Source organism: Microtus ochrogaster, chromosome 15 (assembly GCF_000317375.1).
Source record: "Microtus ochrogaster isolate Prairie Vole_2 chromosome 15, MicOch1.0, whole genome shotgun sequence".
NCBI lineage: Eukaryota > Metazoa > Chordata > Mammalia > Rodentia > Cricetidae > Microtus > Microtus ochrogaster.
In genome coordinates this window covers 24691282-24708032 of record NC_022017.1, presented here as the reverse complement: position 1 = coordinate 24708032, position 16751 = coordinate 24691282, and the positions used below count along the sequence as shown (strand labels likewise).

The window sequence follows — 16751 nt, the reverse complement described above, 5'->3', positions numbered from 1 at the left end:
GCTCAGCCTGTCTCCCAGGGCCTCACTGCCTGCTTCACTTCCCATCCATCTCATGTGCCAACACCTGATGATCCTTCTCAGCTTGCCTCCTGCCAGCAGTAGCCTTCCGTGAAGCTCTTGGTGTAGCTGCTAGGGGCGCAAGAACAGAACAAGTGCAGGGGAGTAGGGTCAGACTTCCCCTTCCTGCTCGTGATCAGTATCTAATCTCCAGTCTCACCAAGACTTGGGGCATGTTTTACTAGGGGGTCTCTCTCTTAGAGATGCATACAGGACCAATGCTGACAGGCATGCCTGGTGACCTTTCCATGATCTGGTAAGGACATACTTGGTCTCTGTGATGGCATAGTCTCAGAGCTTGCAGGGGTGTACTTGTGGCCCAGGCCTCATTAGTAAAAAACCAGTATGGCACACAAGCTTCTGGATCATGGTGTGTCATGTGGCCTCCATTTGTCTTCCTCATATGATTTTCCCCAAGTTCTAAAAATAGGAATTTAATTAGTCATTTAGCAAAATACTAGCCAGTATTTATCCCTAGAGTTGGCTGCATCGTTCGTTCTGCAGAAGCGAATACCCCTGCACCTGCAGCAATGCACCTGAGCACACAGTGGGGTGGCTCTTGGAACGCACCATGGGTTAGTACCCTGGCAGCTGCCTGTGCCTAGGTGTCCTACAGGTGGGCTGGGTGGGGAAGTGACAGAGTGAAGTTGGTACAAGCTGCAGGTGTCCATTGTGGAGGCTCAAGAAGGAAAGTTCTAGAAGGAGAAACCCTGGAGGCAGGGCACCTGAGAAGGTGTACATGCTCTGGGCATTTGATCCCTTAAGGGTTTAATGGCTTCTTGAAGTGTCCTATTGGTGTGACTTGCCTGTGACCACTGCTGATGCTATCTCCTAGTTAAAGGCTGTGCAACACACCTGTCTGCTGCAGTTCTCTCCAGACTCAGGTGAACCCACCAGGTGCCTCCAGGAGGTTCATGGCAGAAACCACAGAACCCTTCCTCAGTGCACTGAGGACTGTCTGCATGCTTAAGGGCAGTCAAAGCCTTGGGTATGGCTCGGCTTCTCTGCATAGTTTTCTCCACTGGTGCATTCTCTAAGCCTGTTCTTAGAGTAAGAGAAAGCTAAAGAAAGGACCTCATACCTTATAGGGCTGTGCAGGCCCCCGAGACCAACAAGACTGGGGCACTATGGCACTGTCAGTGCCCTATTCAGAGTGCATGCCTTGCAAGCAGGTGGGCGGGCTCCATTGCCAGCACTGGGAAATCTTATCTAGTGGCACTAAGGCAGGAGTACTCAGAGCTGTCAGAATCAAACCTATGAGTTGCTCTTTCTAAACCCTTCTGGGGTGAAAGGGTTCAAGCCAGGGCTCTGCCTGCATGCCAACCTGTGCCAGGATTGTCCCTTCCATCCAAAATACTTATTGCATCATCATTTTCATGGCTTAGTATTGTTCACCAATACTAAGCTGGATCCCCTGCACCTTGGTCTGCTGCTCATCCTCGTGCCTGCTTATCCAGGCCTTTCCTCCTGACGAGTTTGTATTCCTTAGCTGGCTCTTGCACAGATCTCCCATTTGCTGGACAAACTAACAGGCCAGCCCAGGTTGACCTCTGAGAAACAGTGAGCGGGCATCAGTACTGACCTCCAGGCCTCTCTCTGATCTCTTACCCACTGCCTGCCCTAGCCTGAGGCAGGCCCTTCTTTTGGACCCTTGTATGCAATACCCTGCCTCCTCTACACCCAAAAGCGCCCATGTGTAACATTCCCTTAGGACCAGGTAGAAAACCAGCCTTACTCCACCTGTGTCTCTCTTCTTTGGCGGGCAGTTCACAGATGTGAGCAATAGGATGGTTATGTGCACAAGTGGGTACATGGTGCCTGTAGCCCATTCTCCCAGCATACACAGAGAGATCCTAAGCTCAGGAAAGATGCCCGGGCTCAGAATGCTAGCGTGTTTTGATGTGGACAAGGTGTTGCAGAGCAGCCTGTTTCCCTGGGCTCGTGCCCGCTCTAGTGCCTGTTCCTTTAACACAGCCTGTGCACTGCAGCTCCTGCTTCAGCTGAGGAGAGGAGGCGCTATCTTCACATGTACACAACAAGCCGGGCTGTAGGGGCTGGGCTCTCATTCTCAATAAATTGTTGATCACTCCGAGGAGATTTCTGTGATGCCTGGCACCTGGTGCTCTGGCCAGTGAGGGATTTTGTGCCCACTCCCCACATTTCCAAGGGAGACAGATCATGGCTCTTCAGATGCACTATCGTGGAAACTGACCTTTCCAGACCTCAGCCACCCTGTGTGTCTTTCCACCTGGCTTCCCCGACAGCAGAAAATCAATGTGAGAACTCAAGACTTGGATGACTCCAGAAATTGAAGAACTTTTACAAAGTATATTACAAGGAAAATGCCATTTTGCTTCTGAACCTGTGAACTCAACTCTGTAACAGTCGGTAATATGCACCTTGAAAGCAGTCTTCAGTGTTGGGCCATTTCTGGGAAGGGAACTTGAAGCCCAGCTCTCTCTTGACCCTTTCTGAAGGGCAGGGCCTCCATCCCTTGCCTGGAATCCTGGTTGACCAGGGGCACGGAGCTGTGCTGGCTGCTGGGTTTTGCTAGCTTTCTGGGTTGTGGTGGGTGCTAGGCCTGGCTTTTCCCTGTGCTTAAAGATTTTCTGGGATATTGTTTCTCTGAATTCTTTCTGACTTCTGCAGTCACAGAAAGCCTTATCTATAAGGTCCCATCTCACCCTGGGGTTAAAAGGACCCTTGATGAGCAAGGAACAGAGGGCTGAACCTTGGGTACATACAAAAGGAATGAGAGACCCTGTCCTGAGTGTAGGTGTCACTGCCCACGTCACACAGAAGCCAGGTGCCATGACCCAGTGGCTTCTGTCCTGCTGCTCATTTGCAGGCTGCCTGGACTAGACTCTGAGTGGGGTTCCAGCTTCCCCCAGCCCTGTGATACAGGGGGCTGAGCTGCCTGAAACCCTGGCTTCTCTGCCTGCTGTGTAGCAGTTGCACATTGAGTTCCTTTGGGCTGTGATGGGGCAATGCTCACCCACAGCCCCTGAGTATGTCTAACAAGGTGAATCTGCTCCTTGTTCTCATTTTAGTTGGAGACTTGGTGCTTCTACCCGGCACTCTGAGAGCAAAGTGTTTCTCATGGCCGACCCGAGTTCTCTGTCATTTCCAAAGCAGAGCTGCGAGGACACATTCAGTCTGATGAAGAGGTGGCAGGCACCATTTGAGGGCCTCTGGTGGAGTGTGGGTAGACGCATCTCAAGATAAATGAGTAGAAATGTGACCAGTACAGACAGGACATATGGCCAGCACGGGCTGGTCAAGTCTAGGTCTGCTTAAGCCCAGGACCGTGTTCTCCCTTGCCTTCCACTCCCTGCTGCTGAAGCAAGCCGGATATCCAGTGCCCTCTACATTCTTGTTCTGCTGCCGAGATGCCCCATGGGCGATGGCAGGGCTAGATGACCAGACCAAGTCCATGCACTGCCTGAGGCGCCCCAGAATAGATGCCTTCTGTCTCTGTGTAGTGCAGTAGAGTCAGGCCTGACTTGCTGGAGCTTTGGTGGCTAGTGGACCTGCAGATGCTCTCTGTGCCTCCCAGTCAACTTGCCGACAGCTGAGAGCCGCCACCTGTGGGCCTGGAATCAGACTGGGGAGTGACAGCTGCTCTCAGAAAGGCCCAGGGTGTCAGGCCCAAAGCTAGTGTTGCTGGCCCTTCTGTCCACCGTGTGTCTGCCTCCCGGTGATAGCTCTGAGATTAGGAGCTGGCAGAGACCTCACAGAGGCCCTCTGCACAGGCGTGCTCTCTAGGGATCCTGGTGTGAGGGCAGCGAGTCTGCCGCCTTGTAGATAAGAGTGGAGGCGTGGGCTCCTTCCCTGTGATTACATCCTGCCTTAAGCCCTACCACCTCCCAAGTGATGCCTCAGGACCACATAACCCCACATCCCAGCCCCAGGTGCCGCCGAAGTCTGCTAGGGATGAAGCAGACTCTAATCGCAGTGCTTCGATGTGAGCATTCTCTGTATGTTGATCAGAAGTCTCAGCCGTGCTGGGAGATGAAAGGGAAGCCAGCTCGGTTGGAGCCTTTGTGCCAGCCCGTTGTCACCACCAAATGCTGTTTTTCTCTTTAGAATTCCTTTTAGGAGAAGAAAATAATTACAAGGACAGTCCATGTCCCCATGCTGTGGTGGGCTCTTCAGAGGACGGCTCTGTTGGGGCATCACTTCCTCTTTCTACCCTGAGTGGGCTGTCAGCCAGTCGCCACCGGTCAGTCCCAGCTGGCTGTCACTCTCCTATTTTTAGTCCTGGTCTGGACCCAAAGTTGACAACATTCTCAAACTAATAAGTGGATTGTCAAAGAAGTCAGCTGTCAAAGCTGGAGTTGAGCCCATGGGATGGCCTGAAAGTGAGGCAGGAAAGGACTTGAGGGCCAGAGTCCACTATGAACAGGCCCTGTAGGGCAAGTAGTGGTACCATGGTGCCCTCCAGCTCCTCTTGCAGGCCTGGGGCCAGCTAGGACCCGGGACACTTGAGGCAGTGAAAGTCTGCACTGCACAGTTGGCAGTGAGGTCACCCCACTCTGAGTTGTGGATTCTGTTGGAAAACAGAGATCCCTAGACAGATGAATTTAGACCACCAACAAAGTGTCTACCACAGAGGCATTGTGTGGGCCAGCAGTCTGCCCTTGGTTCCTTCCCCGTTAGATTAAGTTCTGTATGCTTTTGGTTTACTGGCTGATAGCCACTGAGTGACCCTGTGAGGTAAGAGGCAGAACCTCTGCAGCTCTTCCTCTGCCTGGGAATGGATAAGTGACAGGGAACTTATTGAGTGTGGCCTCCCTCCCTCTGGCCAGCACCTAGCGTGAGATGGGGCTTTGACCCTCCTAACCTAACCTCCTAACCTTGGAGAAACAGTCATGGTTCCTATACTACAGAAAAGGCCTGTTCTACATATGCCTGAGTCATGCAGGAAGTCCCAGACAGCTTTGACCAAGGCTCCTAGCTTCTAAGTTCATGGACCATATAGATAGTGGTATACACCCAGGAGGCCCTGGTAGTCAAGCTCAAGAAACCTTGTGGCTGCCAGGATGCTGAGCAGTGAGAAGGCAGCCCTCCCTCAGGGCATGTGACTTAAATCCCTCCACCTGGGCAGTGGAGAGTTTGCCTAGTCCTGCTGGCGAAGAGACACTGCCAGGAACCGCTCCGAATGACGAAATGCTTGGCTTGCCTTTGCAAATGGAAACCATGTTTTGAATACTCTCCACTGCAAAAATATAACCCTTGGAAAATAGAATTTATAAAAAGGGAGCCACGGGATAGCTCTTCCCACCCCAAGCCCAGCTCTTCAAAAGAGGGACCATTTCCTGCTGTTCTGCCTCTGTTGGCATAAAAAGGGCCATGAGTGCCTGTGTAGCCCCCTCATCGCCTCACTTGCTCTCACGCTCTAGGATATCTTCAAGCCTCTTGAGAACGTATTTTTAAACTCCTAGATAAACACCCTATTGTATGGCTGTGCCAAGGCTTTTTGTACACTAGCAGGGGTGTCTTTTTCTTTAACATTTTATTACTAAAGAAATTTAAATATGGAAAAATGGAAGGCATGGTTGAATGAGTACCACTTTGCTTTGGCAAGCAGACAGATTTATTCAGCTACTTGGTTGCTAGTCAGGGTTTGAGCAGATGGTGAGCTAGCTAGTGAGCTCTTAAGGCCAGCATCTTCACCAGTCCTCATTGCCCACAGGATGGGCTCACAATCACCTAGGAGATTGAAGAGATGCACACCTGAGTGCCACTGTGAGGATGCTTTCAAAAATAGTTAACTGCTGGATATGGGCAGCAGCATCCCATGGGCTCATGGGGAAAAAGAAATACAGCCAGTGCAGCCCTCTCCCTGCCTCCTGACCACCAAAGTGAGGGCTGCCTTGTTCTGCTGCACCTTCCCTCTGTGATGGACCAAGGCCTCTGAAACCCTGAGGAGAACCAACCCTCCCTCTATTGAGTGTCTCAGTTGTTCACAGCAGCAAGAGAAGTGAGGGAGTCTGCATGCATGCACACTCACAGTCCTGGAAACTGGGCCACCCCAGCAGAGTCCACGCGCATTCCCTGCTGTCAGCCAGGTGCTCTCCATTTCCCCCCCAGATTTGGGGGTGTGTACGTTATGTGTAATGTGACGTACCTTGGGTATGTCATTGACATGGAACTTGCCAAGTAAGGGAGGCCGGCTGACTACAAGTTCCAGGAATTTTGCCTCCCTGGATTCCAAGCACACACCACCATGTCCCATGTTCTTATTGTTGCTTTTTAACATGCCTGCTAGGGATCCAGCTCAGGTTCTCGTGCTTGGGCAATGGGCACTTCACCCACCGAGCCATCTCCCTACTCCAGATCTATTTTCCACAACTGTTCTTGCCAGCAGAATGTGGGTGGCCAGTGATGTCTCCAAACTGTCATCTTAGTCCATTGATGAGAGCATCTCTTCACTGGCTTAAAGCCCGCATGGCCCCATGTGTCTGTAAATCTTCTTTTCCTGTCCTTTGCCTATTTGTTTCAGAGTGCTTGTGTCGTGCTCCCCTCCCCCAACATACTTCCGCTTTACGCATGTGCCTAACACAAGAAGACATTTCAGGTTGACTTCGGGCACAACCCTTGCAATCCAGTGTGGATGGGTGCAAATGTCCTGTCCTCCTGCCTTCTGCTTGAAGTCTGTGACTTCTCAAGCCCAAGGTTTGCAGAGCCTTTAGAGGCTTGGACCAGGATGGGGATGAGGGAGCCAGGAACAACTGTCTGAGACACAGACCACCTAAGGAGGGCTGAGAGTGTGACAGTTCTGGTCCCAGAGCCAGGAGCAGGGAGTCCTCTGCCCTGACCTTTGCTCCATCTTCTCGTGGATACCAGATTCTGTTTCCTGCTCTGTAAAGGGGTTGTGTGAAGGTTCACATAGCCAGGGCTGTAGTAATGAGGACATGGAGTGGGACAGCACCTCAACAAAACCTGTATGTAATGCTTCATGTGTATCTTATTTATCCTCAACTCTGCCCTGAGGAGGGGATCATATCCACTGCCACAGGCAACAAGGAAACTGCGGGTTCCTGGGGGCACTTCCTCTGTGTGACTGGTCCTGCTTGGAGCGATCCTTTGTCTTCACGTGTATATCAGGGTGGCCCTCAAAGGGACCGTGTGTGGTGCTGATTGTTTACTGCTGCCTCCTAAGTGGATGCAGACAGGCTGCAGGATTCTGCTACAGGTGTACCTTCCACACACTCCCTCTCCTCACTGCTGCCAAACATCTTCCAGCCTCTCCATGCCTCAGCTTCCTCTTCTTAAAAGACTGACAAGTTGGAAGAAAGGAGTCAAGAATCTATCTCCCAGGAGATCCTGTGCTCTGCCCTGGATGTCCCCAACAATGGCCTAGGTGGCACCTGGCTTTCTTTCTAAGCACAGGTCAGGTAGGCTTTTTGCAGCACCTCCAGCCCTCGAGGTTTCTAGCCAAGGCACAGAGCTGAGCTGCGCTGGATGGGAGATGGGTTAAACCAATTAACCCCACTGCCTGCCTCGTGTATGAGGGCGGAGGCCCTTCCTTCATCTTTCTCAGTTAGGGAAGAAAGCAATGAGAAGAGACAAGCAGGCCCTTTAGCCCTGTCCTGATTAACGTATTCATCTTTGTGTGTTGGCAATTTGTAAACCTCAGGCCTGAGTAGCTTTAAGCAGACCTGTGTGTTCTCTACAGCGCAGGAGCTGCTGCTGAGCTTGGCCTCCACACCTCGCGGTCTTTCTGAGCACAGGGCCTCAGGAGTGCCAGGAGGCAGCGTGACCCAGGGCAGAGCCACTTAGATTCATTCATTCACATAATTTTTTGTTTTCCCAGATTGGGTTTCTATATATGGTCCAGACTAGCCTTGAACTTGGATTCCTTCCACTTCAGCCTTCAAGTGCTAGAATACAAACATGCACTAACGTGTCTGGTGCCACTTAAGAACTGTAAAGGGAAGGAGGGACAAGAGAAGGTGGGTGATGGCTGTCAGCTTGACTACATTTGGAATTAACTAAAACCCAAGGAGCTGGGTATACCTGTGATGTTTTTTCCCCTTAAACATCTGAAATAGGAAGACCCACTCTTAAACTGGGTTTTTGAGCTGGGAAGATACATCTTTAATCTAGATCTTTTGAGGTTGGAAGAGCCATATTTAATCTGGGTCACACCTTCTGCTGGCAGCCTATATAAAGGGCATGGAAGAAGAAAGCTTGCTCTGCTTACTTGCTCTTGTTCTTTCACTGACATAGCCTCCTAAGTCTCAGATAGATAGATAGATAGATAGATAGATAGATAGATAGATAGATAGATAGATAGATAGATGGATGAGAGAGAGAATATGAGAATATATTATTATATTATATTATATTATATTATATTATATTATATATATTATATGCAGATAGAATGTATACACACACACACACACACACACACACACATGCACAATAATATATGTATATTTCTGGTCCTCTAGAGAACCCTGACTAATACAGGGTGACAGCCAGACTTCCCTCTGTGCAGACACTATCTCTAACTATCTGTGCAGGTGTGAAAGCAGAAGTGGGGTAGCCAGGAGAAGGAAAGGGACCAAGAGAAGGGATTGTGAGAGCAGTGGAGGAGAGTAAGAGTGAGGTACAGTGATCTGTATGGATGAGAATGTGGCAATGAAACCCATTTTATATGCTAACTAAAAATTTTAATGTAATGAAGTTTAACAAATCCCTTTATTTTAGTTCAGCAAAGCCAAAATGCTCTCATTTTAACCTGTACTCCATATAGAATTATTGAAGAAAATCATTGCCTTCTTTTGTCTGTACCCTCTGTCCAAAATGTATCCAGGCTCTGACAGCAGTACATATCAGCTGGTCACTCCTTTTCAAATATCCCGTGGACCATAGCAGCCAGCCGGCACACCACTCAGTTATACCCACTTGCTTCTGCTAAGCATAATCTCTACTCTTGACTTTGTCACGTCAGGACTGGCCCAGCCGTAGGGTTCAGTCCTCTGTGCACCTGGGGAACCCCAGGGAATGGATGATTTACCCTTCTTACCCTGTTTGCTAGAGGGCAGGGTGATGCCCCACACCACCCAGGCTTTCTCCCTGTCCCCATAAATAGAGAACCTCTAGCCGTGCAGGGAAACTGTCGGAGGACCTGTGTGGAGCAGACACATGTCACTCTAGCAGTGAAGCCTCCCCCTTGACTCAAACTAGACCTTCCATTTAACTTTTCTTAATGTGTGTAATTTTGAAAAGGTTAGAAAGTGCAGACAGGAGTTTTTGTTTAGTTTTGTTTAAAAAAGAGCCCACCTTATTCCCTCACCAATCACATCAGATCCCAGTCACACAGGCCTGTGAATCCATGTGGCCATGCAGGAACATGCAGGCATACTTGCAGCACACTCCCATCTACAGACAACAGTGTCCCAGAGAATGGAGGCCAAGGTGTGCCCAGGAGTTCACATAGCACCTGCCTCATCATGACACTGGCAGATGGCTGCTCTGTGGCCCGTGTGGCTGACCACATAGCTTCGACCCATTGTCCCAGCACTTCGCTCTTAGGGGGTCTCTGTGTCTGTGGAGGTCCTGGGCTTGTACCTCTCTGTCCAGCCCTCATGCTGGGAGCATCCATCTGGATGGTGCAGTGCCGGGCCCTTCTCTGGCTCAGTCGTTGACCTTCTGCAGGTGACCACACCCCGAAGCAGAGACTAGATCTTCCCTGCTTATTCTCTAGCCTCCGTTTCCCTCCCCAGTTCGTCCCACTGCACCCTGACTAGTGTCCAGCGGGTCCTGGGCATGTGCTGACAGCTGTTACCAGCACTTTTTTGCAGGGTGCAAGGCAGGGCCACACTGATGGCACCTTTCAGGGTTGGGCACATTTTGGCTTTTATATAAGAAATCCTGTGTCTTGGAGCTTTGTGTCCATGCCCCTAGTGCTGGCAGGCTGTAGCCCTCTTCAGCCAAGTCAGGTGTATATGTCATCCATGTGGAAGAGTCATATGAATTTCTACCAAGCCAAATTAGGCCATGTACAAGAGCACTTGACAGAACACTGCCCTTGCGTGATCTGAGCACACCTGCCCTGATGGTCTGATGCGGTTTTCCCAGGACACAGGCAGGGGTGGAGGTGGGAGAGCTTTGTTTTCTTCTCTTGGCAGTTCAAGCCCCAGTTAGCCCTTTGGAAACACTTTTAATTAAATACAGTTTGTGTTTGCACCTTGGTTGGGATTCCAAGAACAGATTTAGCGAGGTTGAAGGACACCACCTTCTGCCTCTCCATGGCCTCAGGAGCACCAGGTATGGTACAGGCATGCAGAGCAGCGTCTCTTAAGATTGCCAACCCTGGCAGGTGTGCAGGTACAGTGGCTCCCTGGGGTCGTGGATTCCTGCCCACAGCAGGGTTAGAACCCTCGATGGCAGTTACTTCCCACAGAACCTCCTCACCCCTGCTGCATCCAGTGCCCCCCCCCATGCAGGAAAGCAAGGTACTACTCCCTTCCATCCTTGAACGTTCTGCCAAACTTGTCTTGACTGCTTGTCTGCCAGTTAGGGAGATGACTAACCTGATAAAGCATTGTCGAGCACCCAAGTTTGACCCCCAGAACCCATGTCAAAAGTTAAGTACAGTGGCATATGCTTGTAATCCCAGCATTGAGGAGGCAGACACCGGCACATCCCTAGGACTTGCTGGCTAGCCAGCCTACCCTAATCCTGGGGTGAGCTCTAGGTCTCACTCAGGTGACTAGCTCCTGAGGAGCAGCACCCAAGATTGTCTTCTGGGCTCCACATGCATGTGCACATACATGTTATCTGTCCATCTGTTTCTCTATCCATCCATCTATCTCCCTACCTCCCCCCCCACACACACACATACACAGCCTGTCTGCTCACTGACTCATCATTGCCCCTAGACAAGGAACTTACTCAGCAGCAGGTCTCTTCTTTCAAGGCTAGCACTGCTGCACAGCGCCTGCTGTCTCTGGGATGCTGGTCACCTTGCTAGTGACAGTTGGACTATTAACCAACTGCTGCCACTGAGCCTTTTACTCCAAGCATTCTGGGACACTGTGCACACACTAGGCAACCAGCAGGGGAGGTCCCAGCTCTGTCTCCACTTTACAGATGAGAAACAGAGACAAATGAGGTATGAGGTTTACCCAGGGTCACACAGCAACAAAGGCAGGAATGGGATTTGACCCTGGCTGCTCAGCACTTGTAGGCAGTGACTCCATATACTGTCTGATCCCTGTACCCAGTGATCACCAAGGGCTGTGCACCAAGTTTTCTCAGAGTTCACATGGAGCTGCTCATGGTGGAGAGAAGGCAGATCTCCATGACAGCATCAGGGACATGATTGTGGGGTTGGTGTGGTCAGAGCCATAGCTTGAACAAAAGTCCATGATATCTGACCCCAGGATCCTTCTCCTCCACTGCTGCCTCAGCTTTCAGAGCCCCAGCATTGGATCCTAAGAGAAACCAAGAATGTAATCCGGTCAGCATTGTCCTTTTGGAAGGACCTGTGTGTAAGAGTGACCCCTACCCCTCCCGCCGTGCATACAACACTGCAGAGCACTGACTCTGAATAGCTAAACTCTTTGTCAAAGAGCAGACAGAACCACAGTCTCTCTTCTTAGCATTCGGAGCCTCATCTCTCGGCTTTTCTCCAGGGGCCAGACATGGCGGCGAGACTGTCGAAAAGGGTACCCTTTAGCACTGCATACAGAGCAGGCTGAAGCAGCCCAACTTGTGGGGCTTGTTCTACCATCTTCCAAAGCAGCCATGCCTGAGGGGAAGCCCTGTTCACCCTGCTGTCAGGCTGCTAGGTAGAACGGAAACTGTCTGCATCTGCATTGTCCTGTGAAGGGGCCATAGTATCCAGAATGTGGCCCAGTCATCCCCTTGACCAAGGCCACTGCTGGGGCTCCAAGCCCATTCCTCTGGGATGTCTGCCTGGGTTGCATCCTGGGCATTGGTGTCCATCTAGAGTTCTTCTGGTGATCACACCCACAGCATGCGCTCAGGGCTGAGAAGCACTGACTCACAGGGCTTGCTTGTTTATGGCTTCCGTCACTTTTGCTTCTCACTGACCTCAGACCCCGCTGGAGCCCTCCGTTGTTATTTGAAAGACAAGGCTAGCTGAGAAAGGCAGGTGTGGAACACCCCACTGTACCCGCTCGGTGGCTTTCGAAAGTGGGCAGTATCCTTGATTTGCTTCAGTGGCAGTGGCAGAGGAGAAATCTCCCTTTATTTTCACAGCCATCAGTGTGGCCATAGTACTGGCTTGGTTCTGGGGTTAGGAGAAGGGTCAAGTGCCACCTACAGAGTTCTAGTGTGGGCTCCATGGAGGGACATTCCCAGTCACCATAGTTGTGTGATACAGAGCTGTCCCCTGCCAGCCACTGCCGCTATAACATTCCAGCATATAAGCAATGGCTTAGTGAGTCATTGCTTGCCTCATGTACCATGTTAGTGACAGACAGCAGCCTCTAATAAATGCACCGTGTTTCCCAGAGAAGAGGCAACGCTGTCTGCTGCAACAGGAAGACAAGCCTTTTTAAAAACGAAATCTGTATTTAAGGCCGTGTTTGTCTGTGTTCTTTGCCTGCCTTAAAGGTCACGCGGATAGATTTTTCCTTCTTTAGCAGTGCAGGCCGTGAAGAGCTGGGCATTTCCATTCTCCCTCCATCCAGTGAACCTGGGGGACTAAATTAGATTCTGAAATTGAGTGTGCAGTGGAGTCGGTAAGTTACCGTAATGGGAGGGTATTGCTTCTCACCTTGCAAGTAGCGAGGTCATGATAATATGAAGCGAAGTGGATTAAAAATAAAACCAAAGGTATTTATTTATGACCTGCTCAGAATTGGATTGGCATCCGTGTAAGTTGTATCTAATGGTTGAAGACAGTAGATTGATGTTGATGTATCCCCGAGGACATGCTGCCAGGGAGACCTGTTCCATGAATTCAATTTAAAGGTCCACAGAAAGTATCCAAAATGCAAAGGAAATAGGGGTGGGGGAGCAACAGTAAATGGTGGTTGAAGAATGTCCTGGCACATGGCTCTCATGATTGGGGTGTGCTCCGTGTGTCCACTGGAGGTTCCATCCTGAGCTGGAGATGATGCGGGAAGTCTGCTCTGATCAACCACTGTAGCCTCTCATGGCTCCACCCATACTGATCCTGAGTCCACATTAATGGGCAGCTCAGGTACCTCCCTGCTATCTAAGTAGAGTAGGAAACTTGGTGGGCCAGAGTCCAGCAGCTGCCATAGTTTGGGAATCAGCCCCTGCTGGGCTGTGCTTTTTTGAAGCCAGCTGCTCTGTGTCTCTTGTCAGCTGTCTAGAGCTGGGATGGGATGGCTTTAGGACCCAAGTCCTGTAGAACTGGTATCTGCAGAACCATTGGAAAGGAGTGTGCTGCTCCCTGGAGGTGGTGGCCTAGCTCACACCCATTCATCTCGGGAGACTCCTGTCTGGGAAGCTGTTATAACCCATGTCAGTTTAATTCCTACAAGTATTGTAGTCTCTCTCCCGAGACCTGTCCTGTCCTGTATGAAGTCCCCAGAGACTCTGTGAGTCATCATCTGATAGGAGAGGCCCGGCTGTTGATGCCATGACGTATGGGGGTCACTTGCATCTTACCATGGATGCCCCCAAGGCCCTGTGGTTTTTCCCTCCCGTCACTGGCCTCAGATGCTGTTAGTAACTCAGTGTCAGCACTGTCTGTCCTGCTTCCATGTTCTTAGCTCGGATATCTCTGAGCCTGTGGGGATACCCCCACATCATTCCCTCTCTAAGACATGGCCCAGTGCAGACCTGGGATGCTGGATGAAGCCAAGGAGCTGCAGCATGGAAATCCCAAAGCAGAGCTTCTCATCCCTGATGCCAGCAGAACTGAGTGACAGTGGCAGGCGCTGTCCAGTGTGTACTCAGCCTATACTGTGTGTGCACTGTGTGCAGTGTGTGTCTAGTGTGTTCATTGTACCTGACTGGTGGCAGACATGTCCCCTGTGGTCTATGTGTCATCCCAATGGCTGGCAGGCCAGTCCTACTACTCTGTTTATAAAGGAGGTCCCCAGGCTTCTAGGGTGACATGAATGGTTGCTCCTAGTTGACTATCTTATTGTCAAGCCCCCAGTGTTAGAACTTGTTCCCTTTGGTCTTGGAGAAGAGCGGAGAGGGGACAGGTGGTTCTTTTGTGGGGCTTCTGTGCTGACTCTGCCTATGGTCCAAACATATTGCTGAGACCTGAGGTGGTCACCGGACACACGAGGAAGTGTATAGAGAATTGGTGTGTTACTCTCTGGTTACAGAGAAGCTTTGAGCTCTTAGAATTCTCCTGCAGCCTGGCCTATGATGCCTTCTTGGCCATGGGGACCAAGGATGCTGTGTCCCTGGAGTATAAAAGGGTTTAGAAAATGGGTCACAACTGCAGTGCTGAGAAGATGCACTGTGTGGCTTCTCAGATGCTGAGCTGGGGACACATAAGACTATAGAGGGCATAGTCTGACTGGGTGGGGTTGAAGGGTGAGAGAGTTGGGGGGGCAACAGCTGAGGGTACTGCCCCATGCTTTCTTCTGCAACTGACTGAGTTCTCCCAGGTGCCTGCTCCTGGGATCTGGCCTGCAGCCCTGGACCCTCCCTAACTGTCTGTCTCTCCTCCAGGAGTTGCTGCTCTTTCTCCAGAACCTGCCGACTGCTCGCTGGGATGACCAGGATGTCAGCCTGCTCCTGGCTGAGGCCTACCGCCTCAAGTTTGCCTTCGCAGACGCCCCGAATCACTACAAGAAGTGAGCGTGGGGCCCATGGCAGCGGCCTCACCCTGGGGGTGGCATCCTTTCCCTACCTGGATTTATGCGGGCCTCTAGATTGGTTCTTTCTTGGTGTGGCCTCGCAGAATGGGCGTCAGCATGGTTCAGAGCTGGCAGCCTCAGTTTGATGAGATACCAAAGAGAGTCCGGGAGAGAATCCTAGCTTCAGAAGCTCAATGCGGCCAGGAGTGTCCCTCACCCTGGCCCTTCTTTGCCAAATGCCCACCCTTGGGCCGCTAGCCCTGACAGCCAAGAGGAAGTTTCCCTCATAGGGCCTGCTCTGTGGGTGCCAGGCAGAGGTGGGCAGCCATCTCAGGCCTGCTCTGAAATGCACATGTCTGTTCTCTGACTGAAAGAGCGAAGTCCAGACAAAAGCTGAGCACTACTGGGGCTACGCACACAGAGCCTCTAGTGGCTGCCATGTTCAGACCTGGTTTAAACAGGCCTGGAAGGCTGGGAGACAAGAAGATGCCTCTCACCGCACCTTACTCTGTTTTTAATTACCCCACTACTTATCCCGGCAGGGAGGTGGTCAAAGAACCTCCAGGGAGGCAGGAGTCTTTGTCAGTCATGGGCCCACTCTTGGCCATGACAGGGCAGATGAGTGGCTCTGCAGTCCCAGCCTCTGGGGAGGTTCTTCCCATCTTCTGCATAGGAACAACCAGGAGCTGCTGGGATGGGATCTCTTCCTACCCTGCTGCCCTTTCAGGATCCACTGGTTTGGAGCCATTGCCCTGGCTGCTCCAGGGCCCTCAGACTGGCTTCCCACATGTGCTCCTAGGCATGCCCCAAGCTGCCTGGCCTTTGTGATATAGGATCCCCAGGGACTACCAGGCCATCCGTAGGACAAGAGCTTCGGACTCCTAGAGCAGGCTCCTGTCCTCAGTTACCCACCGTGGCCCACTCTGGCCTGTCCCTCCCTCAGGAGCAGCATACCACTGCCCAGGCACTAGGACACTGCCCAGAGGCTGTGGGGATGATACAGGGAAGATGCGTGTCTGCTTCTATTCCGATTATCCTGGGTCAGATAGGGCATGACATCAGCAGTGCTGGGTAGGCAGTTCGTGTCCTGGATCAGTAGGGGGACATGCTCCCTCAGACCAGTGCCTATCTTGGGTGAGGGGCACCCAGCTATGAGGAGAACTGTCTCCTCTTTGGCTCTGTGGGGAAGCACCATCCTTCCTGACCCTCCTATGGTGCAGATTGCCCCTCAGACAAAAGGAAGAACTGCTCCATGGTGGGTTGTTTTTATGATATGACAAGGACCCATGCGGTTAACTCAAGCCCTGAATGTATTTTAATGTGTGCAAATGCTTGACTGGGTGTAAGGGACGCTGGCGACAGTCCTGCGTCTGAGCCAAGCAGGATGTGTGCTTTGAATGTGATGTGTTGGAAACAGAAAATAAAGATACTTCATATGGCCCGTGGTCTTTACATTTTTTATCCCATTTATTTGGGGAGCTAGTGTGTCTGTGCCCTGGCCAAGGAGTGGAGGTCAGAGCACAACTTGCTGGAGTGTCTTCTTTTCTGTTATGTGAGTATCAGGGATCAAACTCAAGATGGTCGGCCTGATGGCTTACCCACGAGCCACTCTTCAAGGCCCAGGCCCCAGCACTGGGCCCTGTGCTCTAGGCTGTGCCTTCATCACAGCAGTACTGTGGCCTCAGTGACATACTTGGGGCCTCATAAGAGGAAGGAGTACTTGTCCAGATGGCCTCCGGAAGCCACTTGCCTGGGGTTAGGGTGGGACACAGACCTGGCCCTGATCCTCTGAAGCCAGGACTTGGTGCTCCAAGGACCCAGCAGAGTAAGTGTCGAGGTCCAGCACAGACAGACCCTCCATCAGGCTCTGGACAAGAGGCAGCTCCCCGAGTTTCCTTTGTAAAAAGCCTGCACGGA

General features: G+C 51.4%; 1 protein-coding gene across 1 annotated transcript in view; it reads left to right on the top strand.

The window, feature by feature from the left end:
* Tbc1d22a (TBC1 domain family member 22A) overlaps window positions 1-16269 on the top strand; it is a 285808-nt gene extending 269539 nt beyond the window's left edge. Inside the window, exon 13 of the mRNA XM_005354385.1 lies at window positions 14707-16269. Within this exon, the coding sequence (XP_005354442.1) occupies window positions 14707-14835 (129 nt within the window). The 3' untranslated portion in view covers window positions 14836-16269. The remainder of the gene's footprint in view (window positions 1-14706) is intronic.
* The last annotated feature ends 482 nt before the right edge of the window (window positions 16270-16751 follow it).